This window comes from Passer domesticus, chromosome 27 (genome assembly GCF_036417665.1).
Source record: "Passer domesticus isolate bPasDom1 chromosome 27, bPasDom1.hap1, whole genome shotgun sequence".
Taxonomy (NCBI): Eukaryota; Metazoa; Chordata; class Aves; order Passeriformes; family Passeridae; genus Passer; species Passer domesticus.
The window spans coordinates 3,278,957-3,305,565 of NC_087500.1; the positions used below are offsets into that span (position 1 = coordinate 3,278,957).

Sequence of the window (26,609 nt, forward strand, 5' to 3'; positions counted from 1 at the left end):
CCGGGGCCCTGAGCAGGAAAGGGGCTAGAGGAGCTGCTGGAGAGTCAGCCTGCCCTGGCACTGGGCTCTGATCCCACCTGTGGCCCCAGAGCACTTGAGGGGCCCAAGCCCAGATGCCTGGGCTTACTGACAGGGGCCAGAGTGAAATTGCTCTTATGAGGCTACGGTGAGTCAGAGAGTGTCAGATCCTGATCTCCAGGTCAGTGGGGTCCCAGCTGACCAGCACCAGGCTGCAGCACTGTCCCACTGCCCCAGAGGGGTGAGCAGCTGGGAGGTGGGAGCACTGTGCTCAGCTGCAGGCAACCTGGGTGAGGCAGGAGCTCCGTGTCTGGGAGCAGGACTGGGCAGTGCAAGGCTGTGCCCACACTGGGGTCCCCAGGGTGGTGTGGGGGGGCTTTGGGCACCTGGGGATGCTGCTGTGGATGCCCAAGACTCAACTGCCCGGGGCAGCTGGGGCCACAGGCTGGGTGCACGTGCAGGGTTTGTTTGTTTGTGGGACACAGTGCTGTGCTAGGGACACCGTGGTTTGGGTCATGTCCCTCCACCACCTCCGCTGTTCACATACCGGCTCAGGAAATGCGTGGTGGCTCTTGTAATGACTGAGCATGGGAAATCTGCAGCTGCGAGGTAGAAACAAACCCCACATTTAGGACCAGGGACCGAGGCTGCGGCACACCCAGGCTGGGCTCCCAGCAGCGAGGCTGGGTTGGGTGGAGGAGGGCTGCCGTGGGTGTGGTTCTGCACCTCGCGGCCGGGCCACCCCTGCCGAGCTCTCCTCACTCAGCCTCCCTCTGCACAGGCGACTCCCAGCCCCGTCTCAACAGAGCTGATGGCCACCTCTGACTTCTACCCCTGGGAGGATGACTACTCGGGCGAGGGCAGCCTGCTGCCTGAGCTCTGTGAGAAGCAGCCAGTACAGGGCTTCATCCGCATCTTCCAGCCTGCCTTGTACCTGCTGCTCTTGCTGCTGGGCATAGTGGGGAACGGGCTGGTGCTACTCACACACACCTGCTACCGCCAGGCACGCAGTGTCACCGATTTCTGCCTGCTGCACCTCGCTGTGTCCGACCTCCTGCTGCTCCTGATGCTGCCCTTCGTCATCACCGACGCGCTGCAGGGCTGGTCCCCAGACACAGCCATCTGCAAGGCGCTGCAGGGGCTCTACGCCCTCAACTTCTACAGCGGCTTCCTCTTCCTCACGTGCATCAGCGTGGATCGCTACGTGGCCATTGTGCAGGTGCCAACCGCCTGCCGCCTGCGCCCCCGGGCCCGCCGGCACGGCCGGCTGGCAGCGGGGCTGGCCTGGCTGCTGGCCGTGCTGCTAGCACTGCCCCAGTTCATCTTCAGCCAGGCGGAGCAGCACCAGGACCGCCGCGTCTGTCGTGTCGTCTTCCCCCGCGCGGTCTCACAGGCAGCCCGGGGAGCCACCAGCCTGCTGCAGGTGGTGCTCAGCTTCGCGGTGCCCGGCCTGGTGATGACAATCTGCTACGCAGCTGTGGCACGGACACTGCTGGCGGCCCGCGGTGCGCAGCCCCAGCGGGCGCTGCGGGTGCTGGTGGCCCTGGTGGTGGTGTTTGTGGCCCTGCAGCTGCCCCACAGCCTGATGGTGCTGCTGGACGCGGCCGAGCTGCTGACCAGCTGGGAGATGAGCTGCGCCCAGAGCCGCCGCAAGGACCTGGCGCTGCTGGTCACGGGCGGGCTGGCGTACCTGCGCTGCTGCCTCAACCCGCTGCTCTACGCCTTCCTCGGCCAGCGCTTCCGCCGGGAGCTGCGGCTGCTCGCCAGCGACGCCGGCTGTGTGCGGTCCCTGGACCCGCGCCGCTCCGGCTGCTCCAGTCCCCGCCGGCCGACATCGCTCTCCGCCTGGCTGGACGCGGTGTAGGAGCGCGGTGCCCGCTCGGTCCCTCCGCGACTCCCCGGGGACAGCCCCGTCCGTGCGCAGACCTGCCCCGGTGAGCGCCGGGACACAGACAACCCGCAGGGCGCCTGCACACGCCTGAGCAGAGCGAAGGGCAGCCCCGGAACCCTCTGCACGCCCTGAGAGTGCCTTCCCTGCCCGGCTCCCTGCAGAGCCCCCGCGCCGCGGGCCGTGCAATGTTTCGCGTGCTCCGGGGGTCCGGGCGGTGCCGTGAGCCCGCTCGGTGGGTGCAACACCGGGGCCTGGCAGGCAGCCGGTTCTCACTCTCACAATAAACCCCGAATGAGTCCCGCTGGGCGAGCGCGGTCTCCGTGCGGGGTGACGCTGCCCTGGAGGGGTTTGTGGGGCCGGGGGCGGCTCCTTGGCCACCGGCACCGGCGGGCGATGCCTGCAGGAGGCAGCAGAAGCTCGCGCTTCCTGCTCGCCCTCCGCTCGTCCCCGCCGCTGGAGGGACAGGGAGCCCACAGGGAGGGAGCCCCCGGAGAGGGGACAGCAGAGACCCCCGAAAAAACCCTCCTTGGGTCCTGCACCCAGGGCGGGGCAGAGGGAGGTTTGTCTCCCCTCCTCACTCTCCCCACGAGCTCCTGTGCCACGGCACATCCCGGCCCAAGGCTGTGCGGCACCACGGTGCTGCGCTGGGGCTGGCCCGGCCCGGACACGTGGCGACCAACACATGGCCACGGGCTAGGACATGGCGAGCGACACTTGTGCCACGGGCTGGCACATGGTGCCATGGGGCCGTGCAGTGTCCCCCTCGCCCGGCTAAGGAAACGCTCCAGTGCCGGGAGCAGGACTGGGCTCGGCTGCGGTGCCGCTGCTCGTGGAGCCTCCCAGCAGAGCTGGGCATGCAGGGAAGCACCTCCCGGTGCTGCCGGGGCTGGAGGCTATTCGTGTACACCCCCTGCTCCGTTAGGGATTAGCCCAGGACTCAGGGCTCGACTGGAAGAAGCCCTTCCAGAAGCTTCACCTACTGCTGGGCCAGAAGCAGGTTACTGCTGGCTCAGCAGCCCCAGAGGCGGGGTGAGGGGCCTCTGTCCCCCACAGCCCTCGGTGGGCACCAAGAGCCAGATTCGGGCAGTTCTTGGCCACACAGCACAGCTGCCCCTGCTGCCCACCCAGCCTGTGGTCTGGGGTGGTCCCGCTCCAGTCCTCTGATGCCCCCGCAGCTGGTGGGCTCTGCTGGGTGCTGGCGACTGGCCTGGCTGCACAGCCGGCCCCACACCGGGGGCTCGGCCCCAGGCACAATCCAGAGCAGGCTGCGTGGGAGGGGAGCTGGCAGCCGGCGCTTCCTGCCGGCGCATCCCGGCAGCCCGGCTCCCAGGGACGGCGCTGACCCAACAGCTGTAGCAAAGCCAGAGCCTTCACTCCTGGGCCTTTGGGAGTGGGGCCAGGGCCTGGGCGCTGCCATGGCACCCATGGCTTGAGGGTGCCACGGACCCTCTGCCACTGGGCACAGCCCGGGGCTGAGCTGAGCCACGTAGCTGCGACACCCCACCATGAACACCTTCACCAGCTCCTTTGTGGAAAGTCGCTATGAGGGCCTGCCTGGGCATGGTGCCCTCCTGCCCACGGTGTCCTCCTGCCCATGATGTCCTTCTGCTCACGGTGCCCTCCTGCCTACGGTGTTCTCCTGCCCACTGTGTCCTCCTGCCCGAGCACCGAGCCCACGGTGCTGCCCGCTGGCACAAACTTGGCACCACACCGGGCTGAGTCGCCGTGCTGGGACAGGCGCCAGTGCTGCCGCACGCAGGAGCCAGGGCAGCGCACGATGCGGGCGCCGCGGGGCAGGGCAGGGCCCCGCGCCCGGTGCCGGTGCCCACACCGGGCGCAGGCGGTGCTCAGTGACGGTGCCCCCGTCCGGTGCCGAGGGTACCCGGTGCGCCCCGCCGGCGGCGGCTCCGGCAGCCCCGGCCCTGCCGCAGCCCGGCCCGCGCTGCCCCCGCCCCGCCGCTGACGCACCGGCGGCCCGGCCCCGCCGCCCCGGGCGGGAGCTCCGCCCCGGGCCGCGCGCGGCGATTGGCGGCGCCCGGTGACGCGCGGCCCGGCCCGCCCGGGGCGGCGGCGGGGCCGGCGGCCGGTGCGCGGGGCGGGCCGGTCCCGTCGCGTCCCGGTGCCGTCCCGTTGGTGTCGGCGGGGCGATGCCGTTCCCGGGCGGGCTGTGGTGGCTGCTGTGCTGTCGGCGGGGCTTCACGCTGCTGCGGCGGGACTACGGCGAGGCGGAGCGGGAGGCGGACGGCGAGGCCGAAGAGGAGGAGGAGGCGTCCTTCGAGCTCCGCGCCCAGGGAGACCAGGTGGGGCCGGCAGCGGCTCTGGGACGGCCACCGGGACGAGCACCGGGGTGGTCCCGCTGGGTGCGGGGCGCGTCGTTCCGGCGGGTGCGGGCGAGCCGCAGCCCCGGGAAGGCTCCGGGCGGGCGGGCGCGGAGGTCCCGGGCCCGCGGGGCAGGACCGACCGTCCCGCTCGGTGCTCCTGCCCGCTTCGGCCCGGGCTGCCCGCTCCTTAGGACGGGGGTCGCGGCTACCGTGGCAAACTCGCGGCGGAGCCCCGGAGAGCCCCGGCGGAGCGGACCGGGGCTGTCCCGGGAGCACGTGCCGGGCGCGGAGAGCGGGCCTGGATCTCCCGTCTGCGGCTGCTTCCTCTCTGGAGGGAAGCGGAGCGGCGGAAACCGGTGCTTCCTCCGGCCGGGCTGCGTGTGCGGCGGCTGATAGCGCGGGGTGCGGGGCAGCTCCCCGGGCTCCGGTCTGTCCCGCCGCTCTCCTGCACCGAGAGCCGTGCGGCCGAATCCCAGCCCGGACTCGGGGAACGCAGGGGATGCTGGCTGTCTGGTCCCGCTTGCTGTGGCCCCTCTCTCCTGCCCGCTGCGGGCACGGCCCTGGCTCTGTCGGTGCCTAGCAGCACGTCCCCTTTCACAGCAGTGCCAGCCCGTGGGGACAGTGACAGGGCTGGAGCTGGTCCCTCTGGGAGCTGGTGGCAGTGCCAAGGGCACAACTACGTAAGGAACCGTCTTTGGGCTTCCCACATCCAGCACTGGCTCCGGGCTGGCGTGGGCGACTGGTGACGCCAGCTCCCCCGAGAGCACTTTGCTGTGGCCAGGGGGTCCTTGGAAAGCCACGGAGTCAGCCGCCCCTTCGTGGGAGCGTGGGAGCAGCTACCCTGGCCCTGTCGCCGCAGCTCCTCTGCTGTTTATTTATATCCCTGAGAAAGAGCCGGCTGCCACCGCTGCCTCCTCTGGGCTGCCCGCGAGAGGCTAGGCACTGCCTCCATGCCCGCAGCCCTGCGGAGCGTGTGGGGCCCTCCCCAGTGGGACAGTGTCTGGAGGAGCTGGCCCTGTGCATGGGTACCAGCAGCGTGTGACAGGTGCCCTTAATGCCACAGGTCAGTGGCGCCCGGCCCTGCCCCACGGCGCAGCCATACCTGCGGCGGCTCCCCCCTCCCTGTCACTATTTTTAGCATCTGTCTCTTTTTCTTGGCGTTGCGTGCTCTGGCCTGTCGAGCCTCTAGCTGCCCTGTTGGGCTGCAGCTGGCAGGAGCTCCCGTGCATCTCCCAGGACAGCACACTGCCGGTGCTGCCATGTCCCCGCACCCCACTGTGCCGGGCGCCCTGCCCGCCCGGTGCCTGCCTGTGCCTGGGCTCTGCCTCGTGTCCCAGCATGTGTGCCAGCGCTGTCACGTGAGTGGCACCGTCCATGTCAAGTTGTGCTGCGTGAGGAGGAACTGACCCTGTCCCACTGCAAGGGCCAGGGACTTCCCAGTGCTGCGTCCCACCGCCGCGGGCAGGAAGTCAGCGGCCCCATTACAATGGGACTTTGTGCCGTAAGCGTATTACTCAGCACTGACCTTGTGCAATTCTGCACGGTATTCAGCCAGCTGGGTCAGCTGAGGACACACGGCCAGCGCGCCCGCCGGCTGCCCCCGCACCCGGGGTGCCCCAGCTGCAGCCCTGCTTCTTGCCGTGGCCTTGCGGGTGCCAGGGCTCTTCTGCCCCATGGCAGCAGGATGTGAGCCTGTCTCCCCGGGTTGATGAGGAGGCGTACAGTCATGCGGGAGGATGGCCAGGAGTGCCAGGTAATGATCGTGGGGCTGAGATGTCTCCTTCCTCCCCAGGGATCCCTGGAGGTGAGCCTGAGCCAGCCCACCCGTAGCAGCAGCGGCTCGGAGCGGTGAGTGTCCCCCTGCCTTGTGTCCCTTGTGTGGTGCTGCAGGAGCTGAGGGACTGGCACGTTGTGGGAGGTTGCCCTGGTGCTGGCGTGTGCTGAACCATCCTGCCCACCGAGCTGGCACCAGGCTGTGCTGCTGTGTCAGGTGGAGCAGGGAGTGGCAGAGCCGGGACTGCCGTGCTTGTCCCCGTCCCTGGCGCATCCTCAGGCATGTCTCCATCCCCCTGCCATGCCAGATGGCTTGACTGCCGCAGGCTTAGCTGATGGGGCTGTGCATGACTCTTCCTGTGCCAGGAGGCTCTGCCAGGCTGTGTCCATCAGCACAGGCTGTGCCCTGGGGGTGTTGGGGCTGAGGAAGACGGGGTGCTGGGGCACAGGGGCCTGCTCGCTCGCTGTACTCGCAGTACTGACGCTGCTGCCAACATTCCTTCCTGGTTGTTCATTTTCCGAATTCCTTGGCAGGGCCAAGACTGCAAACAGCTTATTTTTAGCTGGGGTCATTTGCACCCAATGACTGTGCCGTGTTCCCACCGCAGGGCTGTGGGGTGCCCAGAGCCCCTTGGGACCCAGTCCCGAGGCCAGCTCCCTGCTCAGGGGCTGTGGGAGACCCCCACGGGTATCTGAGCTCAGCCCCGTGTTGTCCTCAGGTCCCTGCTTGTTGCAGAGGAGATGCGCAGCCTCATCGTGGAGAAGGGCCCAGGGCCAGTGGAGGATGACCCTGACGCTCTCGTGAAAGGTGGGATTGTGCCCCAGCCGTGGCTGCTCCCACCCCAGAGGGATGGTCAGACCCGTGCAGACCCTTCCCCGTGCTGAGAAGCCCGTGGGGTGGATGTCAGTGAGGCTGAGGGTTCCCCTTCCCAGGCTGGCTGCAGCGGGAGACGCGGGGCTGCATGAAGACCCCCTGGATCCGTCCTCGCAAGTACTGGTTCGTGCTGACTCCTGACTCCCTGGACTACTACAGCAGCAACGAGAAAGGGGCCAGGCGCCTGGGCTCCCTGGTGCTCACCAGCCTCTGCTCCGTGCTCTGGCCAGACAAGCAGCTCTACAAGGAGACGGGTGAGGTGCCCATGCCTCTTGGCTGGGCTGCATCTTCCCGGCACAACTTGTACCCTGTGTTACCCTCCCAGCCCTGCGGGCTTCTTTTGCCCAGAGGAGAGGCTGTGCTGAGCCCTGGGGCGCTGAGCCAGCCTGGCTGGGGTGCTGGGGACAGTGGGTGAGTGGCTCTGTCCCTCGCAGGCTACTGGAGCGTGACGGTGTTTGGCAGGAAGCACTGCTACCGCCTGTACACGGAGCACCTCAACGAGGCTGTGCGCTGGGTGTGCGCCGTGCAGAAGGTCATTGACAGCAAAGCCCCTGTCCAAACGCCCACCCAGCTGCTCATGCGTGATGTCGAGGTGAGCCCATGGCACCGGGCTGCCCGTGCCCGCAGCCTGGGCAGCACTGGGGTGGGTGTTTGGGGCCTTGCGCGCCCCAGGGTGGTGGTGGGGGTCTGTGCCAGGCACTCGGCTGGGTTACCCCTCTGCAACTGTTGCTGTTGCTTTGCCCCCAGGAGCACAGAGACAGCCCCGAGGTTCTGGAGCAGATCTATCGCTGCAACCCCATCCTGCGCTACACCAGTGGCCCCCTCTACGCTCCCCTGCTGCCCTTCCCCTACGGCAGCCTGGACCAAAGCGGTGAGCGGCAGCTGGGGGGCACAGAGCTGGGTCCTACACACCAGGCTGGCAGCAGTGATGGCTGGGCTGGATGCTGTGCAGGGCAGGTGGGCACTGGGCTGGGGCCCGGCTGGCCCTGGGTGTGACAACAGTGCCCAGCTGCTGGCAGGGGGTCCTGGGGAGGACCACGGGGCTGTTAACCTTCATCCCATCCCACAGCCCCTGGCCCCCATAGCTACACCACGGGGTTGGTAACCCTCATCCCATCCCACAGCCCCTGGCCCCACAGGGTTGTTAACCCTCATCCCATCCCACAGCCCCTGGCCCCACAGGGTTGTTAACCCTCATCCCATCCCACAGCCCCTGGCCCCACAGGGTTGTTAACCCTCATCCCATCCCACAGCCCCTGGCCCCCATAGCTACACCACGGGGTTGGTAACCCTCATCCCATCCCACAGCCCCTGGCCCCACAGATACACCACGGGGTTGGTAACCCTCATCCCATCCCACAGCCCCTGGCCCCACAGGTACACCACGGGGCTGTTAACCCTCATCCCATCCCATGGCCCCTGGCCCCACAGGGCTGTTAACCCTCATGCCATCCCACGGCCCCTGGCCCCACAGGGTTGTTAACCCTCATGCCATCCCACAGCCCCTGGCCCCCGCAGCTACACCACGCTGCGTGACGAGGCAGTGAAGCTCTTCAACTCGCTGCAGCAGCTGGAGTCAGAGCGGGACCCGGTGCCGCTGATGCAGGGTGTCCTGCAGACCTGCCTGGACCTGCCGCCGCTGGTGGATGAGATCTACTGCCAGCTGGTGAAGCAGACTACGGAGCCGCCGGCGCCGGGCGGGCAGGGCGACCTGCACTACTGGCAGCTCCTCACCTGCATGAGCTGCACCTTCCTGCCCTCCCCGCCTGTCCTGCGCTTCCTGCGCTTCCACCTGGACAGGTGAGTGCCAGGGGTGCTAGCTGGCACCAGGGAGCTCGCCAGGTGTCAGCGCCCCTCAGAGCAGTGCCTGATCCTCCTGGCATTTCTTCTGCAGGACAGAGAACCGTTTCCCTGCCTCGGAGATGGCCAAGTATGCTTGTTTCATCCGAGAGGCGTTGGGAAAGACGAAGGGGAGGGAGTGTGTGCCCTCTCTGGAGGAGATCCTGGTGCTGATGCAGCGGCAAGAGATGATCTGCACGGTGCACTGCCCTGGGGCGCCCGCCTGCAGCGTGGCCATCAGTTCCCACACCACAGCCGAGGAGGTGAGGGGTTGTGGCTGTGCCAGGCAGGGGGCTGGGGACATTTTGATGCACAGGGTTGGGTGGGCAGTGTGCCACAGCAGGTGAGCAGGGTCTCTCCCAGCTGAGCCATGGTGGAGAGGGGCCGGGGCTGTCTGCCTTTGCCCACCATGACCTCTCTGTGTCCCTTTACAGCCCTGAGTGCCGTGGCCAGGAACACGTGGTCACCATCGGTTGCCTTTGTCTCGCCCAGGTGGCCCAGGAGCTTGTGTCACGCCTGGGGCTGTCCCAGAGCCCCAACCTCTTTGCGCTCTACGAGCAGTCCCGGCGACGGGAGCAGCCAGTGGGCAGTGCCACACTGCTGGCTGATGTCCTCACCAGGTTTGAAAAGTAAATGTCCTCTTCTGCTGCCTATGGAGGAGAGGGGCTGGGGGGCCACGGGTGGGAGGGGACAGATGGGTATGGGGCACATCCACAAGCTGATGAAGCCATTCTTGTCTGCTGCAGCCTGGCTGGAGAGGACCGGGAGCAGGACCCACCGTGCCGGCTCTGCTTCAAGCACTACGGCTTCCTGGACACGGACAACGTCCCACGGGACAGCCTGGAGTTTGCCCTCCTCTTTGAGCAGGTGAGTGGCGTGCTGGGGCGGCCGTGCCATGCCATGGCGTGCCGTGGTGGCCGTGCCAGCTCACCCCTCTCTCTCTCACAGGCGCACGAGATGGTGCTGCGGGGCTACGTGCCCACATCCGAGGAGACGCTGCAGACGCTGGCGGCCCTGCGCCTGCAGAGCCTCAACAGCGACTTCTCCACCCACGCGCCCTTTCCGCGCCTGGAGGAGCTCTTCCCTCCCCACGTGCTGCACGCCCGCTTGCCGCCCCTGCCCCACCGGCCCCCCGCCAAGTGCCGGGGGGCCCGGCTGCGGGCCGGGCTGCTGGCCGGGGGGCTCTGGGGCCAAGCGCTGGCCAAGCAACGGGCGGAGCGGGACCAGCGCCTGCGGGGCCGGCTGCGTGAGGAGGGGGCCAGCACCATGGCTGCCATCGTGGAGAAGTGGAAGCTGCTGCAGGGAATGGGCCGGCCCGAGGCCATGGCCGCCTACGTGGCCTTGGTGCGGGAGTGGCCTGGCTTTGGCTCCACGCTCTTCGATGTCGACCTGCAGGCGGTGAGGCCCCGGCTGGGCGTGGTACGGGGGCAGCCCTGGCAGTGGGCAACCCTGACACGCCTCTCCCTTGCAGAGCCCGGTGGGCCCTGGGCCCCAGCGCCTGTGGCTGGGCATTGGAGCCAAGGCTGTCTCGCTCTACAAGCCGGGAGAGCCCGAGCCCTTGGACAGCTTCTGCTACGGCCGCATCTCCTCCTTTGGTGCCTCTGACAGCAGCACCTTCCGCCTCTCCGTGGAGGATCGAGACCTGCTCTTTGAGACCTCCCAGGTAAGGGGCTGCCATCCCTCCACCCTCCTCTCTCACCAAGGGTGCCCCAGACTGACCCCCTGTGTCCCCTCTCCCTGCAGGTGGATGAGATTGCCCAGCTCCTCAACACGTACCTCGCCTCTGCGGGTGCCCAGCGGCTGCCCCGGCCCCAGGAGCCTCCTGCCAGTCCCCCCACTTTGGAGCCCCCTGTGCTGCCCCAGGGGCTCTGCCCTGCACCCGGGCCCTGGCAGCACCGGCCGCCAGTGGGTTCCTCCCACAGCTAGCCCAGCAGCTGCTGTGGCCACGCAGGGGCTGCGATGGCCAGGATGGGAGGGCAGCCAAGCCTGGCAGTGAGTGGCAGGTCTGTGCTGGCCCCCAGCTGCTCCAAAGAGCAGGGGGCCAGGGGGTCGTGCTCCCCCACTGCCATTGCCTTTCTGGCTATTCCCTTAATTTATTTTGAGACGCCTGCGCGCCCCACGTCTCCCAGCACTTTCCCTGGTGGGCAGCGGGGTCGCCTCACTGCGTCCCCCACGCTGCCCCCAGGCCTGTCCCCGTCCCCTATACCCTGGTGCCTTTGCCTCCAGCACTTGTGTGGCCTGGCCACTCTGCTCGTGCCCTGGGCAGAGCAGAGGGTACCAGGCAGCAGTGCTGTGCCATCATCTGTCTGTCCGTCCTCTGGACCCACCCTTCTGGAAAGCTGCGGGCGGCTTTTGGCCAAGCTGCCCTGGGGACCCATGGGCTCCTCCTGCGTGAGTGGCTGGGCTCTGCGGTGGCCCTGTGGCCAGGTTTATGTCACAGGGGTGGCTGGTGGAGTGGCAGCTGGTACGGCTGGGGCTCAGCCCTTCAGTGTTGCCTCTGTAGAGTTTGTTGGTTCTGTCTTGGGATTGGGGGGGGGGGGGGTTGGTTGGTTGTTTTTCTAAATAAATGCACAAAGGAAAGGCTGGGCCTCCTGTCCTGGAGCGTGGGTTGACAGCAGGAGGCTGGGACAGTCGGATCCCTGGGGCAGCAGGGCCTGGGACAGGCAGCGGGGAGGAGCAGCACAGAGTGTCCTTGGGGGCAGGGACTGCTGTCCCTCTGGTCATTGCCAGGCGACCTTTGGCATTTCACCAAGAGCACAGGCAGCTCCAGCTCCCCGGCAGCCCCTGGCACTGGCTGCCCCGGGGGGGGAACTGCCCCAGCCACGGGGGCCGCTGCCAAAGAGGGCGTGGGAGCCCGTGCTGCCACAGTGGCTGTATTTTTAGTCACCTGCTCTGTGCCCCAAAGGGTAAGAGGAAAATGCTAATTTTCACCTTGGGCTGCCCGGGCTTGGGATGGCGCCAGCACTGCCCCTTGTCCCCAGGCCACAGCCCAGCTCCCACAGGCCAGGACCAGCGCTGCTGTGTCCATACCCCTGACACTGTACGGCCTCATGCCCACGTCCTTCCTGGTGTTGCCGTCCCTGCCTCGGGTCCTGAGTGGTGAGGGCACCCCCAGCCCCTCACGGCCCACCCCTGCAAGGGCCTCCTTCCTGCAGAAGATCCATGTGGGTGCTGTGTGCTCTGCGGGCAGGGCGGTGCCAGTCCCAGCCCTGGTCAGCCGTGCTGGCAGGTCCTGCCAGTATTTCTGGCTCTGCTGCAGTTGCCCAGTGCTGCCTGGGCCCCATGGCACTGCCAGCCGGGGCAGAGCTGGCCCTGCACAGCCCAGGGCATGTCAGTGAGCAGTAGCCATGGTTCTCCTGTGCAATGGGCCCAGCTGGCCAGCCAGACAAGGCAAGCACCAAACTCAGTCTCTGCATCTGGCTTCCCTGCCTGGCTGTTCAATGTGGAGTCATGCAGGCAGCATCAGTGCAGGAACAGCCTTTATTAAAGCAAAATAACCTACAAAAATATAGATACAGCCCGTGCCCCAGGCCTGATCTGGCCAAGGAGGAACAAGGCTCCTGCCCAGGGCAAGGACTAGCTCAGCCACACGGAGCCTTTGGCCACGGGGGTTCTGTGCACCCAAACTCAGGGGGCCAGGCCTGTTCCCAGCCCCAGGGTCACTCTCCTCCTCCTCACAGCAAGTGTTGCTCCCACAGGCAGAGGTTCCCTCCCAGCAGAGCGCGCAGCTGCCCCAGTCCTGTCCTGGGCCAGGGCACACGGTGGGGCGGGGGCTGAGCCCCGCCGAGGAGCTGCAGGCTCCCCACACAGAGCTTTCCACAGAGGAGCACTGGCACGAGGGCTCTGCCACGCCAGGCAGCGCTGAGGGGTGACAAACGTGGGCACGGCGTGCGTGGGGGTGCCCAGGGACCTTCCCGTCTCCCGGCAGGGCACTCACTGCTCCTGCGTGCCCCAGGAGATGTAGTCAGGGCGCGTGGCTGCGTGGTACTCATCGATCAGCTGCTGCACGATCTCCCGGGAGTTGTCCAGCTCGTCGAAGTTGTCCTTGAAGATGTCCTCCTTGCGGAACTGCTCCAGGAAGGCCTCTCGCTTGCGCAGCTTGTCGTACTGCCGGCACGTCCGCTCGAACAGCTGGAGAGCGGCGCCAAGTCAGCTCCCCAGGGAAGCCAGCAGGACTGAGCCCTGCTGGGAGCCACCCGCCCCCGTGCCTGGCTTTGTGACAGGCCCACAACGAGGAGACACGAGGGCTGGGGCTGCAGGGCTGGGAGGGAAGGCGCTCACCGAGGAGATGTTGGTGTGGTTGGCCATCATGAGGCCACTGACGCGGTGAGCTGACGGCAGGTAAGGGGACTTGCGGGACAAAGCCACCTGGATGCTGGCGGGGCCCCAGGGGATGAAGTTGGCCAGCTTCCTCTCCCGGATCCGCTGCAGACTCTTGTGAACCTGGTGGGATGAGAGCAGCAAGGGACAGCAGGGTGAGGGACAAACAGGCTGGCTGCAGCAGAGCCAGGAGCTGCTCCCCACAGCCACGGGGACTCATTTCAGTAATTCAGTCATTCCAGCATGACTGCTGCCTTTCCATGAGGCCAAAGCCCAAACCGGAGCAATCTGAAGCCAGCTCTCTGAATCTCAGGCAATTCAGCAATCTGAATCTCAGGCAATGCCTAGCCTCAGCCCAGGATCCCTGCACAGTGACCATGCTCCTCCCTGTGCCACACCATGGCCATCAGTACCTGAACAGCCACGGGGACTCACCTGTGTAGGATCCACCTCGCCCTGGATGATGTTGAGGATGGCAATGTAGCAGTGGTTGGTCTGCCTGTCTCGCCCTGTGGACACCATCACGTTTTTAGGCTGCAGCAACCTTCTCATCACGTCCAGGACTGTGGTTTTCCTCACACTGGCCACCTGCATGGGCCAGCCAGGGGTCAGAGGCAGTAGGTGTGCTGCTCCCTGCCCTCCTGCTGCCTGGTACACACTCGCACAGGAACGGGGGGGCAGCTGGACAGAAATGCCCTCACCCCGGGCATGCAGTCACATGCAAAGCCACATGCAAGACACGGAAATCCCAACACTGCACAACAGGCACAGCCAGGCCAAGAAACAAAGTGTAAGTGGAGGCTCCAGCGTGGGGGCTGTCTGGCCCACACCCTGCAGCACAGCAAGGCTGGGGGTGAAGCTCAGCTGAGAACAGAGGGACAGGGATCTGTTTCATGTTTTTGCTGTCAAACATGGGTCCTGTCCCACTGCCAGGCAGGGAGCAGTGGGGGTTCAGCAGGAAAGGGGCTGTTCTCCACTGCATGCCCTCCCTGCCTTGCCCAGCTCTGAGCTATGGGCAGCCTGGACCAAGAGCTGCTACTGGCCAGGGGGCACAAGCCAGGGCCAGCACCCAGGCTGCCCACAGCAGGGACAGCTGGATGAGCTGCCAGCCCCCTCCTGCACTGGTTGAGCTGTTGGCTGAGCCCTGTGCACACTCCTCTCTCAGAGGACAGATCACACACTGATACCCTTTTCAGAGCCAGCAGTTTTTCAGATTTGCTTCTCTGAGAAACATCCTGAGGAAATGCACGCAGGGAGAGGAGAGGAGCAGCTGTTAGTTCCTTCCGGGCCGTGGTGGGTCAGTGCAGGTGAGCACCTCCCAAAACAGAACTGCCCCACTGGCACCAGGGGGCTGGGGGGCACTGGTTAGGGACCAGCAAGACACAAGAAGCAGCACTTGAAGTGCAGAGGGGTGGCAAATTCACTCTCAGACACAGACTGAGCTTCAGGAAATGGCTGACACCTGTAACCCACCACCAGTGACAATGAGCATTAGTGTTTGGACCCAAATTGCTGAAGCTGATGGCTCATGGGGGTGGCAGGACTGGCAAGGCCACTCTCCTGGCCTTGCTCTCATCACTGCTAAGGGTGGCTTTTGCCAGTCCAGACCTTGAGGACCTCGACAGCCACCCTGATGCATGCAGCAGGTAGCCTGGCACAAGCACAGCTGCCTGCTCAGGTCTGATTCATTGCACACGCTGCAGTCATGTGGTGTGAGCACGTGGGGCTGGGATTTGGGGCGTGCAGTGACAGCTCACGGGGCTGACGGATGCTGCAAGGTGAGTGTGGCAGCTCCTCTGCCCCCGGGGATGGGGAGGAGAGCCTGCCTTACCGACTGGTCGGTGGTGAGCGGCGTGTAGCCCGTCATGAGGAAGTGCAGCCGGGGCGTGGGGATCAGAGAGGCAATCAGCCCAATGAGGTCGTTGTTCATGTAGCCGGGGTACCTGAGCGTGGTGGTGCTGGCAGACATGATGGTGGACACCTAGGAGAGAGGACGGGGTGAGCAGAGGGTCACAGAGTGTCAAAATCTGCCTCACACTGACGTGCCAAGGGAAGCTGGGGCACCTGGAAGGGCACAGGACCCTCACTCACAGCTCCAGGCTGCCCACCCCTGAGCCCAGCCCACGAAGCTGGTTCAGACTAAACTGAGCACAGCAGGGAAACCCTGTGCTTGCTTTTCCTGAGGGAAAAGTCCTTCTCACCAGCTGGTTGATCTGTGAGAATGACGGGTTCTGAATGTGCAGCCGGTCTGTCGCGATCCGATTCAAGGCTGTGTTGTCCAGAACCACCTGCAAGAGAAACCTGGCTCTGTGAAGGGCCCCTGAGGCAGCTGAGGAAGGCCAGACCTGGCCACGTGTCCCAGGGCCCTGGTGGTCCAGCACAGGCCCTGAGAGGAGCCCTCTGCACAAGTGGCAGACACTTGAAACCACAAGCTGACTCATGTGGCACGTAACCGACACCGTCAATGGAACCTTGTTCCTCCTTCCTGGCTGTGCTCCCCGTGCTCTCCCAAAGAGCTCTGCCCCTGGGCCAGCAGCAGCTCCAGTGCAACTGCTCCTGCACTGCCACATGCAGGGAGCAGCCCCAGAGTCTGGTCAGACGTGGCCAAAGGCCCCGGTGCAGGCTGAAGGCGCTGCCTGGCTGGGGCTGCTGTGGGTGCTGCACATGACACAGGTGCTGCATGCATGCAGGGGCTGCAGCACTGCTACAGAGGAAGCACAGCCAGTCCTCAGTGCCTTGGGAAGATCTGCTGGACCCAAGGCAGAAATGCCAGGCAGCTCTGCAGGGGTTAGCACCTGTGAGGGTCTCTGGGGCCACATCTGCTTGGCCATTCTGTTCAGGGCACACTCACTGCTGCACCTGGGGCTTGCTGGCACACAGTGCTGGCCCAGGATGGGCTGCAGTTCTGAGCTCTGGGGACAGGGCCATCTCCTCAGGGCTGGCTGCAGCACAGGCCTCTTACCACACAGTCAGCATTCTGGGTCAGCCTCTTCAGTGTCAGCAGGGAGTTGTAGGGCTGGACGACAACATCGCTCATCTCATCCTGGTTTGGGAACACCGAGTAGGTCTCCACCAGTTTCTTGGGATACCTAGGGAGAAGTGCAGCACCTCAAGGGTTAACACCATCAAGCTGCACTCTCCCCTCCCACAAGCTGCCTAAGCAGTCTCCAGGGCTCAGGACAGGGTGAGTCACCAAAGCTGCAGCCAGAGTGGCTCCCAGGGAGGGAGAGAATGTGTCCCAGCAATGCCTACCCCAGCAGCACAGGAGCTGGCTGCCAGAGGAGCTACAGGGAGGCTGAGCCATCCACAGGCTGATTAAGCAGCTGCTCACAAGTATTTTCAAGAGGATGCAAGCTGAAACAGGCCAGCATGGCAGCTCACAGCCTTCAGCCAGAGCCTCCCACCCCCCCCTGCACCGTCAGGGTGTCCGCAGGCAGCTGCCTGATAAGAAGGGCTGAGGGAAGGCAGAGCTTGGACAGATCAAGTCCAGCTTCAGAGCCTCTGAAGTCCCCAGGCGTATCAGGAGGCAGCCTTGTGCAGGCAGCACGCCAGGGATTGCACAAGGCAGTGTTTGGGTGGGGGTGGTGGCTCTGAGTCAGCGCTCTCCAGCTCCAGGCAGGCTGCCCAGGCTGGGCCAGCCTCTGCCGTGTGGGAAGGGGACAGGGCTGTGCTCACCTGTCATTCAGTCTCTCCAGGAGGTACGAGCCCAGCCCAGAGCCTGTTCCACCAGCAATGGAGTGGCAAAGCACAAACCCCTGGAAGGAAGCAGCAGGTGCTGAGGGTGAAGCTCAGCCCCAGAGCAGGCAGACAATGTGTCACCCCTGCTTCCTCCAGCAGAGACCTGCCAGACAGGGCCACAGCTCCTCGTGGCAGCAGGGATGCAGCAGAGACTGAGCCCAGCTCCTCAGGCCACTCCTGCCCACACTGTGGGATCCACATCTCTGCACACCCCTCAAAGTGCAACAGCTGCTTGAGAGCATTCAGGTTCCTCCCACCCAGAACAGGACTGGAACAGCTCCAATGTCACCTCCAGGGTCCAGACAGTCACAGGAAATGGGACTGCATGTTCTTTCCTGGGTCCTTCACATCCCTCCCTCCTCCCAGAATGACTGAGGCCAAGCTCCCACTGGCGACTCCAGGGCAGCTCCCACATGCTCAGCTCCCACAACAGGCACTGGAATCTCCTGCCAGCTTCTTTTAGTGATGTTCTCCCTTCCCTGCTGCCACGTCACAGCCTGACATGAGCACCTGACAGCCCTGTCAGTCTGCACACAGGGTATGGATTCACATGGACAACATAAAGAAAAATGCCCCACAAGCAAACAGTGAGAGAACTTCTGGGGCAGGCTGGCATGTGGAGTGGGGATGGACAGATCTCCTGTCCCCAGATCCCCTCTCCACATGTCCTGTGCCTAGAAGCTCACTGAGCTAGTCTGTGCCCACCAGAGTGCTGAGCTCAACCTCACAACGAGCAACCCAGCTGGGCAAACCCCAGGCAGGGCCACCAGATCCAAATCCCTTGTTTACTTACTTCCAAGCTGTCACTCCCATCAGCCTCTCTGTCTATTATGTCAAAAATATCCTCATGGATCTTTTCTCCCTGCAAGAGAGACCGGGACTGGTTTTGCTCCTTTCCCACAGAACATGGACAAGAGCTGCTCCAGCTCAGTGTGAAGGTGAGTCAGACTGGCAGCGTGGTCTGTGCCCGGGGTGGGACACAGGACACAGCCCCAGGGCTGAGCAGTCTCACCCAGCAGCACTAGGGCTGGTACCTGCGAGAAGCCACTGGCCCAGTTGTTGCCAGCTCCCCCTCCATGCTCAGACAGGTAGATGTTCTCTGGGTTGTACAGGTTGGCGTAGGGGGAGTTGAGGATGGAGTGGATGACACGGGGCTCCAGGTCCAGCAGCACGGCCCGGGGGATGTAGTGCTCATCATCTGCCTACAACGGGAGCAAGAGGATCTGGGTGCCACTTCCACCGCCAAGCACGAGCCACCCCCGGCTGCAGCCGAGCCCCCGAGGCCGGGCTGGGCAAGAGAGGCTGGGGCTGCGCAGCGTCTGCGCCCCCAGCGCGGCAGGGGAGGAGCCCTCGCTGCTTACATAACGCTCTGTCTAGGGCAGCCACAGCCGCGTGCCTCTGCTCCGCCTCCGGAGCGCCACAAACACCGCGGGAGCGCGGGCGGGCGGGAGCCGGGGCCGAGCCGCCGCCACCGGCACGGTCACCGCCCGCCCGCGGCCCCGTGCCCGCCGGGGCTGCGCAAGGGGCACAGCCGGGGAGCCGCCCCGCCGGGGCACGGAGCCCCGCGGGGAGCGGGGCAGCTCGCTGCGCGCCGTGCGCCCGCTCCCCGGCGCGGCGCCGCCGGTACCTGGTAGAAGAAGACGTCCTTGCGGTCGGTGCCCTCGGTGGCGAACTCTTCCACGATGCCCTCGGGGCTGATGCCGTGCTCGGCGCAGAGCTGCTTCCAGAACTCGAAGCCGACTGCGGGGAGGCGCGCTCAGACGGGCCGGGCAGCGGGAGCGGGACCGGGGCCGGGACCGGGGCAAGGCCCGGAGCGCCCCGTCCCGTAGGCCCCGCCCCTCCCGCTTCAGGCCCCGCCCCTCCCGCTTCAGGCCCCGCCCCGTCCCGCCAGGCCCCGCTAACTGCCCCCCCCACCCACAGCATCCCGACCGCGCCCGGTGCGCGCTCCCCCGGGCCCGCCGCGGCCGTGGCGCGCTCACTCTGGTTGCCGCACTGGCCCAGCTGCAGGGTGATGATCTCCCGCGGCATCGCGGCCGAGGCTCCGCTCCGCTCCGCGCCCCGCCCGGCTCCGGTACCGCCGCGTCTCCCGCCGGCGCCAACGGCACTGCGCGTGCGCGCTGCCCGCTTCCGGGGCGGTGGCGCCCTGGCAACGCGCGTGCGTCCCGGCGGGATGGGCGGTCCGCGCATGCGCCAAGATGGCGGCGCGCAGAGTGGAGTTGCAGTCGGTTGCTGGGGGCCGCCATGCTGGCGGCGGCCGCGCGCGCGCAGCCGGCGGGCGGATGTTGACGCCGTGAGGGAGCGATGGCGGCGGCGGCCACGGCGGTGGGGCCCGGGCCCGGCGAGCGGCAGCGGCGGGTGCAGGCGCTGAGCGCGGCGCTGCGCTGCCGCCTCGGGCCCTACGAGCCGCTGCTGGGCGCCGTGCAGGCCGCGCTGGTGTGGGAGCGGCCGGGCCGCAGCGCGCTGTGCTGGGTGGCGGTGCACGGCCTGTTCTGGTGAGCGGCGGGGCTGGGACCGGGACCGCGACCGGGATCGGGATAGGGACCGGGCGGCGCAGCGGCCCCGCCGAGCCCGATCGCCGGGGCTGCGGGGCTTGGGGAGGAGTGAGGGGCCGCGGGTTTGCTCTGTGCCCCGTTCCGGACCGGAGGGACCGGCAGCGCTGCGTCTGCTGCGGCCCCGTCCCCGTGCTCTCCTCGGACCTGAGAGCACCAAACTCAGCCTGCTGTGTGGCACGGGAGGGAGGGCAGCCTGCCCGGGACAGGAGCTGCACAGCAGGGCTGTCCCGGGAGAACCGACACCAGCAGAGTCACCCAGCAGCTGCCCCCGGGGCACGCTGCGTGGGGCCTGAGTAGCAGGTGCTGAGTTTTCCCCGAGTGAGTGGTTTGAGTTGGTTTGTGTTGCCCTTTTTGTCTCACAAAGATCTGGCCGGTACCAATTCATTGGTTTCTTCCCCATAGGTTCTTTGCTCTGACTTCCCTTCGTTTGCTGTTCCTGGTTGCTTTAACCCTCATAGTGGTAGTGTGTCTAGACCAGTGGAAGCACAAAATCTGGCCAGAAATTGGTGGTAAGTTGCATTTTGAGCTCATAGCAGCAAATCAAGCCCAGTTTCCAGCCCCACAAGTACAGGCTCTGCGCTGCCTGCAGTTACAGTGTTAAAACCTCAACTTTTTGCTTTAAGGGTCTAGAAGCCAGCAGGAGTAGTGCAGGCATGCTCTATCTGCAGCTGGGATGTTGTGACCTGTGTAAACACAAGCTCTTTTTGTGCTTGTGACACTGGTATTTGTCTTGTAATCCTGAGCCACAGGATGTACGTGACCTAGTGCAGGCTGGACACAGTGATTCACTTTCTGAGCATTCAGGACCAGGGTGAGAAGTAGAAACATATGTGGAACTCATCTGGAATCCCCCTCAGAATCCATAATCAGTTTAGGATGAAGACAAGTCCCTTGCTGTTGAGCAGAGATGCCCTTGGGAGAAGAGGCATCTGAACAGTATAATATAATGAAGTTAGCTTTTAGTTTTCAGCTTTCAGTAACCAAAGCAGTTGTATCCCTCCTTTGTGACATTAATACACTGATGAACTCCCCCATTCCAAGCAGCTGGGGTCCCTTGGCTTTGCATGGACAGGTTGGTTTGGAGCAGTGTCAGGGTCTGCATGTTCCCAGGGCTGGTTCCCTGACTAACCAGCAAGTTCAGCTCCCAGCTTTCTGCTTCAATCCATGTTCCTGGGAAGACATTAAAGCTTTCCTTGGTTTCAAAGCTTGGCTCAGGCTCCTTCCTAGGAGACAGTGTCTGTCCAGCTCCCTCATCCCTCTGATTTGATCTCTCACAGTGGCTGGGACATCCCTTTCAAGTCCCAGCCTGGGTGGGAAGGTATCAAAGGATTTAAATCCTGATGCCTGCAGTCTGCAGGCTGTTCCTCCTCCCCAGCTGTGTGTGCAGGGAGTGGGGGAGAGGGAAGTGAGCAGCTTCTAGAGTCCAACAAACACCAAGGAGCAGCAGGGAGGCTCTTGCAGTCCTGTACTGTCACACGTACACACTCAAGATTTGTTATGGAGTGATGCTTCTCCGTCCTGTAATTACAGTTAATGTCTTTTCCAGGTGTTCCCCAGCTTATTAAAGCTTTACTTAAATCCCAAGAGCTAAGCATTCCCATGGCAAATTCCTTGCAACTAATGTAGTGTCTGTTCTTAATATTTTAGTGGCAAGACCTGATGAATTAGACAATGAGAGGTAGGAAACTAATTGACTGCTGTGCTGTGATACTTTGCTGTGATACTGTGGTGTTACCTGCACATGCTTGGGATGTTGGCTCCTTCGGGTGAGGAGGAGGAGGGGGAGAAGGGAGGGGGGCCCTGGGAGCTGCTCAGCAGAGGGCAGATGGAGATCCAGATGCAGTCAGGTGGTCCTGAGAAGTTTTTGACTTGCCCAAGCCATTTTATCGTGCTTTGCTTTCATACCAGCCTCCAATTATGCTTGCTTGGTTCCCTGCCCCCTGAAGTTAGAGGTGCTGCCTTAGGAGCAATTCCTCTTGTATGGCTCTCCAGTAGCAGGAAAACAGCATTTCTGTGGGAATTAATGAAGTCTTCTGAGACTTGATAGGGAATATTTAACAGGCTTGTTCCAGCAGTTGTTTCTGCATAGTTATGACCTGACTGCAGCATTAATTATGGGTTGAGAAATGCTGAGGTGTTGCCTCACTGCTCACACCTGCCTCTCTGGGCACACCTTCCTGCCACTGCCAGGCTGTGCTGGATGTCAGTTCCTGATTAAATCACCTGAGCAGCTGCCAAAGGACAATTGTCTTTATTAATTTCTTTTTTAAGAGGCCCAGGCACAAAAGGAATTGCTCTTTCTAACCTTCAGGTACTCCTGACTAGCAGTTAGGCAACACTAACAAAGCTGACCAGTTCAAGGCCTCCAGAGTAACTGAGCACATGAAGTGAGGTGCAAGGCTGCTTCTAGACCTCATGCTGAACACTTGGAGGCTGCAGTTGACCAGATAAACACAGAAAAAGTAAAGGGATTCACTTGATTTGCCTCTGCACTGTGCACTCCCTCCAGCAGCATGGAAACTGGTCCAGGACATTGGCTGAAATTCCTGCTCGTCAGCTGCTGTGGGAGCACTGGGATGCTGCTAGAGGGGCTGTAGATGAACTGCTTTGGGCAGGGCACTGCTTGGAGGGCAAGTGGCCCTCATCTCTAGAGCTCTGTGCTGGGTGGGAACAGAAGACAAGTATTTGTAACAAGGCTGACACTGATGCAGCAATATTTTCCCAAATTCTGCCTTCACTGCAGCTGGGGATACGTCCACCCTCGGCTGCTCGGACTGCCAGAGCTCTGCCATCATTTGGCTGAAGGATGGGTGACTGGGACCAACTTCTTAAGTAACCTCTTCGTTTTCAAGAGGCAAAGTCCTGGCAAGGTAAGAATGTGCAGTTCAGAAATAACCTGTTTGGTGTGGAGCCTCTGCTGACCACGAGGATCCTCCTGTGCTGGCATCCAGCACTGGCTGAACACGTTCCTGGATGGGTGGTTGTCATGGGAGGTCTCCCACAACACTGTGCCTGTTATGTGGTGGGGAGGAATGGAAAGCCCAGGCAGAATAATCAGGTTGTGGAGGAGGGAGGAGAAAGTGAATGTCAGTGTGTGGATTGCACCACTGAAGTGAGAGCGTGGCTGCTCCTTCTGTAGGTGTCTGGCTTTTCAAGTCACTGTCAAATTTGTCTCCTCACTGGGTTTTAACAGTTTGAGAAAGTGTGTCAAGCTTTTTTCCTTCTTTTTTTTTTTTGAGTTGATGGGAAGAGAAACCTGTAGCACAGTGATATTGCCCTTGTCCTCTTCACCTTGAGGAGCTCTCTAGTTTAGCCTCTTCCTCGCTGTTGGTGTCCCTGCTTTGGGAAGCTCCTCTTGCCCTGAGGCAGGAGGTCTCAGTGCCAGTGGCTCTGGGGGCAGACGCCCCTGTGTGTGCCCACTTTGGAGCAGGTGGTTGGACACTGTGGAGGCTTCACCCTCTCTGGAACAATGACTTGACGCAGGATTTGCAGAGGCTGACATGGTCAAGAAGTGAGTGGACCTACTGCTTAACCCTGGAAACTCACTGTCTCTCATGTCTTCAGTTTTGCCTTCTAGTGTGTGGAGTGTTCACCTTCCTGGCTGTCCTGGGCCAGTACATCCCTGGGCTCTTGCTCTCATACTTGCTGTGTAAGTAAACCTCTGTGCCAGCACAGACTTATATGTGAAAGGAGATGAGTGGGTGCCGGATGTCCAAAGGATGGGGCTCAAAAGGAAAGCTTGTGTGAGTGCCTTTAAAATTTAAAACAATACATTCTGCCAGGAATGTGGTGGTTCTTGACCAGGACTTGAAGTCTGGTCTGGAGAGAAGGTGTTTGAGTGCTTAATAACTACAGATCTGAGCACCAACAGGTTGGCCTGTCAATTTTGTTAAATTGGCAGAGGTGATGGCACCTGTTCCAACAACCCCCCACAGCACTGCCCTCATTGCTCAGATCTACCGTGCTCTGTGTGTTGTGCTGCCTCACAAAACATGCAGGATGTTTGCCAAGCAGCATCCTGAGCAACCTTCTAACCTGCATTCCACTCCCTGCAGTGCTGCTGGTCCTGCTGTGGCCCCTGGCCGTGTACCACAGGCTGGGGCAGCGCGTGTACCGCAGGCTGGAGCCCGTGCTGCAGCGGCTGGACTTCAGCGTCCGGGGATACGTGACAGCCAGGCAGCGCCAGAGGCAGCGTGAGTCCTGTGCCCTTTCTGCCCCCAAGGTTTCACACCTTGATCTTTGATCCCTGGAAGGGGCTGTGAGCAGAGGCTCCAGCCATGGTGGGCTGCATGTCTGGCATGGCAAATTCTTGGAACTGCCTTGGGAAGTGAGAGAGGCAGTTCCGCCTCTGCAGCCATCTCCTAGGAAGCAGCTGCTGTGGGCTTTTCACAGCACTGAGCTGCTCCAGTTCGTGGCTGTCAGAACTGTGTGTTCTCTATTCTGGAAAAAGGAGGAAAGGCTCTGTGCGAGGGAGTTCTAAACATGTTCATTTCAGAAAAAAACCTGCGACAGCCGCAGTCAGAAATGATCATGGCTCTGCTGTGGAACAGAGCTCTGCTCTGTTATGTGCAGTCTGGGCTTTTCTGGTCCTGCACAGAGCCTTGCCCCAGCAGCAGTAACAGCTTTGTGTCTGGTTTCTAACAGTGCGTGGCCGGGCCCTTGGTCAGGAAGCCACGGATGATGGGAGTGACAGCGAAGAGGAGCTGGCTGCATTCTGCCCCAAGGTAACAGAGCCCCTGGAGAGGGAAGAGCTCAGCTGGAAGGAACAAACCCCACTGGGGGGACATGCAGCATCTGGCTGAGGTGTGAGCAGCACATCTGGCAGCACAGCTGAGGGTGATAGGAGAGCAGATGAGGACACTGTCCTTTCAGATAGGTCTTTCCCACTCTGTTCCACTAAAGAATGTCCAGAGCTGCTTGTGCCAGCTGCAGTCTCCTAGACGGTGCAGTAAATGTGAATGAGTCTCAGGTACCAGTCTCCCATGGGGTCCAGGTTCAGCTGGAGGCCACTCCATCATCTATTTTGTCTTGAGGCATGGGGATAACCTTTCTAGTGTTGATGTTTTCAATTTTATCTTCTATTTCAAAGCTGGATGACTCCGTGGTTGCCAAGGAACTGACCATCTCTGACTCTGAGCATTCAGATGCTGAGGTTTCCTATACTGAAAATGGGATGTTTAACCTTTCCAGGGGCCAGACGCCCCTGACAGAGGGATCAGAAGGTGAGAGGAAACAGCTTCTGGAAGGTGTGGAATGCCAAGCAGGCGCCAGTGTGGTGGGTCGGAGGGAGGATGTGTTACCTCCCATCATTGAAGTCTGGCTGTTTGATGTCAGCCTTGCTGCTGGAAATGAGCTGCAAGTGCCTGTTTTGTTCAGAACTGAACTTCCTCCTTCATTCTGTGGTGCTTGAGCGAGGGCAGCAGCTCTGCACAGGCAGATCAGGCTCTGCCAGTCTGGCTGTGGGTGCTGCTGCTCCCCTCTCACAGGTGGCTGCTTCAGCACTGTGTTCCTTGTGAGTGAGCTGGGAGGTCAGAGGGATCTGAACACTTGGGGTGAGGGAGATCTTGAAGAGAGTGTGGACTGAGAGCTCCCAACACTGTCCAGGGGAGCTGCTGGCCCAGCTGCTGCCTGAGCCTGTGGGTGCCGGTGACTACTGGCAATTAAAGCACTTTCTCCTCTTCCAGACCTGGATGGTCACAGTGACCCAGAAGAATCTTTTGCCCGGGATCTCCCTGACTTCCCTTCCATAAACCCAGAAGCAACTGGCATAGATGATGAAGATGACACCAGCATTGGGATCCCGAGCCTGGCGTACCGCCCACAAGGGACAGAGGAGCTGCAGCTCCCATACGAGCAGGAGGAATTTGGCACAGTGCCATCGGTGCAGAACCTCACCAACAACATCGCTGGCTTTGTCACCAGGGGCATGATCCAGCTGGCACTGTCAGGAGGCTCTCAGCCAGGCTCCTCACGCAGCACCAACCCCCAGAGAGGGGCAAAGACTCACCTCAGAGCAGCCAGTTTGGACTTGGACACTGACGCTGAAGGGGATGACTTTGAACTGCTGGATCAGTCCGAGCTGAACCAGCTGGATCCCACTGGCTCCCGGGGCCAGTAAACCACCCTGTCACTTCCCTCTGGTTTTCTATTGCGCATCATGGAGTGAATCCTAGAAGGAAAAGCTTTGCACAGTTCTCTCAGTCGTCTCCTGTGAGTCTGGGTGATGTGACAGCCAGTGCTGGCTGGGTGCACCACTGTGACTTGTGACTCGTAGCCTCGCTTGGATCTTAAAATAAAGGACACTGGCAATCTGGAGGGAAGAGGCGTTGATGGGATAGCTCCACAATCACTCTGCACTGTCTGACATGATGCTGCCTGCTCCAAACTTTCTCTGAGACAATAAATCTGGTGTTTGCAGCTCTCAAGTCCAGTGGGACTGACAGCATCGCCAGGAACAATTGTGCACTGAGTTCTGGCACTGATGTGTAACCAGGGGAACAGGACAGAGCCCCTCAGACGTCGTGTCTGGGACTCAATGCTGTTCTGTCTCACACAGCTGTTCCCCAATATCCCAATCTGTGCACAAATCCAAGTCTTCTCTCCCAGCAATATCCAACTCCAGGTGGAACCAAGCCCCTTGCTCCACTGTGGATGTTGTGCAGCCACAATGTTTTCCTTGCACTGGCTGCTCCCTCGGCTCCAGCTCCTCGTGATGCTGTTTTGTAAGAGCTCAATGGCAATAAGACACCTGCTGTGACCATCAGACCACCTACAAGAACATCCACGTGTAGCCCCTGCTTTGTGTTGCTTTTCTGAACTAACAGCCTTTGTTAAGAGCCAACTAACACTTTGCTAGAATCCCCTGTGCTGCTCCAGTGCGTTCCCGTGGGCAGGGCCGGGGCCGTGCAGGTTTCCTGGAGGAAGGAGGAGGTGCAGCAGGGCTGGCAGGGCGGTGCTGTGCCCTGGGCCCTTGCTGCCTCCAGCCTTGGGCAGGCAGAGCCCCGAGACCGCACGGGGACAGCAGCCCAGACCAGCAGTGACTGAGGAGCTCGTGCCTGCCGCGGCCCTGTGAGCAAACCAGCAGCCCCCAGGGCGAGCCAGCCCCGCTCTGCCCACCGAGCGCCCCCGTTACTTTTCCTAAGCCATACAGACCCGGTTCTGATCTCGTTTGTGCAGCCAAGAACGTACCTCGTCAGGGACCCCGATACTGGCTGCTGTTTGTCTGACTCTGCTTATCCGACCGTGCTGGGGGGGTCGGGGTCGGGGGGGCGGCCTCAGCCGGG

The 26,609-nt window shown here is 62.6% G+C and overlaps 4 protein-coding genes across 4 annotated transcripts; 3 read left to right on the forward strand and 1 right to left on the reverse strand.

Moving 5' to 3' along the window:
- The first annotated feature begins 795 nt into the window (after nucleotides 1–795).
- CCR10 (C-C motif chemokine receptor 10) lies at nucleotides 796–2,240 on the forward strand. Its single transcript, XM_064400099.1, has one exon. The coding sequence runs from the start codon at nucleotides 830–832 to the stop codon at nucleotides 1,880–1,882; it is 1,053 nt and encodes a 350-aa protein (XP_064256169.1). The 5' UTR covers nucleotides 796–829; the 3' UTR covers nucleotides 1,883–2,240.
- A 1,690-nt stretch (nucleotides 2,241–3,930) lies between these two features.
- Nucleotides 3,931–11,257, forward strand: PLEKHH3 (pleckstrin homology, MyTH4 and FERM domain containing H3). The gene is made up of 13 exons (XM_064400039.1): nucleotides 3,931–4,209; nucleotides 6,023–6,078; nucleotides 6,723–6,811; nucleotides 6,937–7,131; nucleotides 7,312–7,469; nucleotides 7,625–7,748; nucleotides 8,380–8,677; nucleotides 8,772–8,979; nucleotides 9,209–9,345; nucleotides 9,463–9,583; nucleotides 9,665–10,114; nucleotides 10,188–10,379; nucleotides 10,460–11,257. Exons 1-13 carry the CDS (start codon nucleotides 4,057–4,059, stop codon nucleotides 10,640–10,642), a joined length of 2,364 nt encoding a protein of 787 aa, XP_064256109.1. The 5' UTR covers nucleotides 3,931–4,056; the 3' UTR covers nucleotides 10,643–11,257.
- Nucleotides 11,258–12,178: 921 nt separating this feature from the next.
- On the reverse strand, nucleotides 12,179–18,914 carry TUBG1 (tubulin gamma 1). Its single transcript, XM_064400179.1, has 11 exons — nucleotides 18,754–18,914; nucleotides 18,402–18,514; nucleotides 17,809–17,976; nucleotides 17,568–17,636; nucleotides 16,712–16,791; nucleotides 15,999–16,125; nucleotides 15,238–15,324; nucleotides 14,868–15,017; nucleotides 13,472–13,624; nucleotides 12,998–13,159; nucleotides 12,179–12,847 (listed from the first exon to the last, which is right to left on the reverse strand). The coding sequence occupies exons 1-11, from the start codon at nucleotides 18,800–18,802 to the stop codon at nucleotides 12,650–12,652; spliced, it is 1,356 nt and encodes a 451-aa protein (XP_064256249.1). The 5' UTR covers nucleotides 18,803–18,914; the 3' UTR covers nucleotides 12,179–12,649.
- A 73-nt stretch (nucleotides 18,915–18,987) lies between these two features.
- On the forward strand, nucleotides 18,988–26,533 carry RETREG3 (reticulophagy regulator family member 3). The gene is made up of 9 exons (XM_064400180.1): nucleotides 18,988–19,266; nucleotides 19,729–19,835; nucleotides 20,974–21,004; nucleotides 22,070–22,196; nucleotides 22,891–22,975; nucleotides 23,382–23,519; nucleotides 23,971–24,050; nucleotides 24,416–24,548; nucleotides 25,011–26,533. Exons 1-9 carry the CDS (start codon nucleotides 19,076–19,078, stop codon nucleotides 25,442–25,444), a joined length of 1,326 nt encoding a protein of 441 aa, XP_064256250.1. The 5' UTR covers nucleotides 18,988–19,075; the 3' UTR covers nucleotides 25,445–26,533.
- The last annotated feature ends 76 nt before the right edge of the window (nucleotides 26,534–26,609 follow it).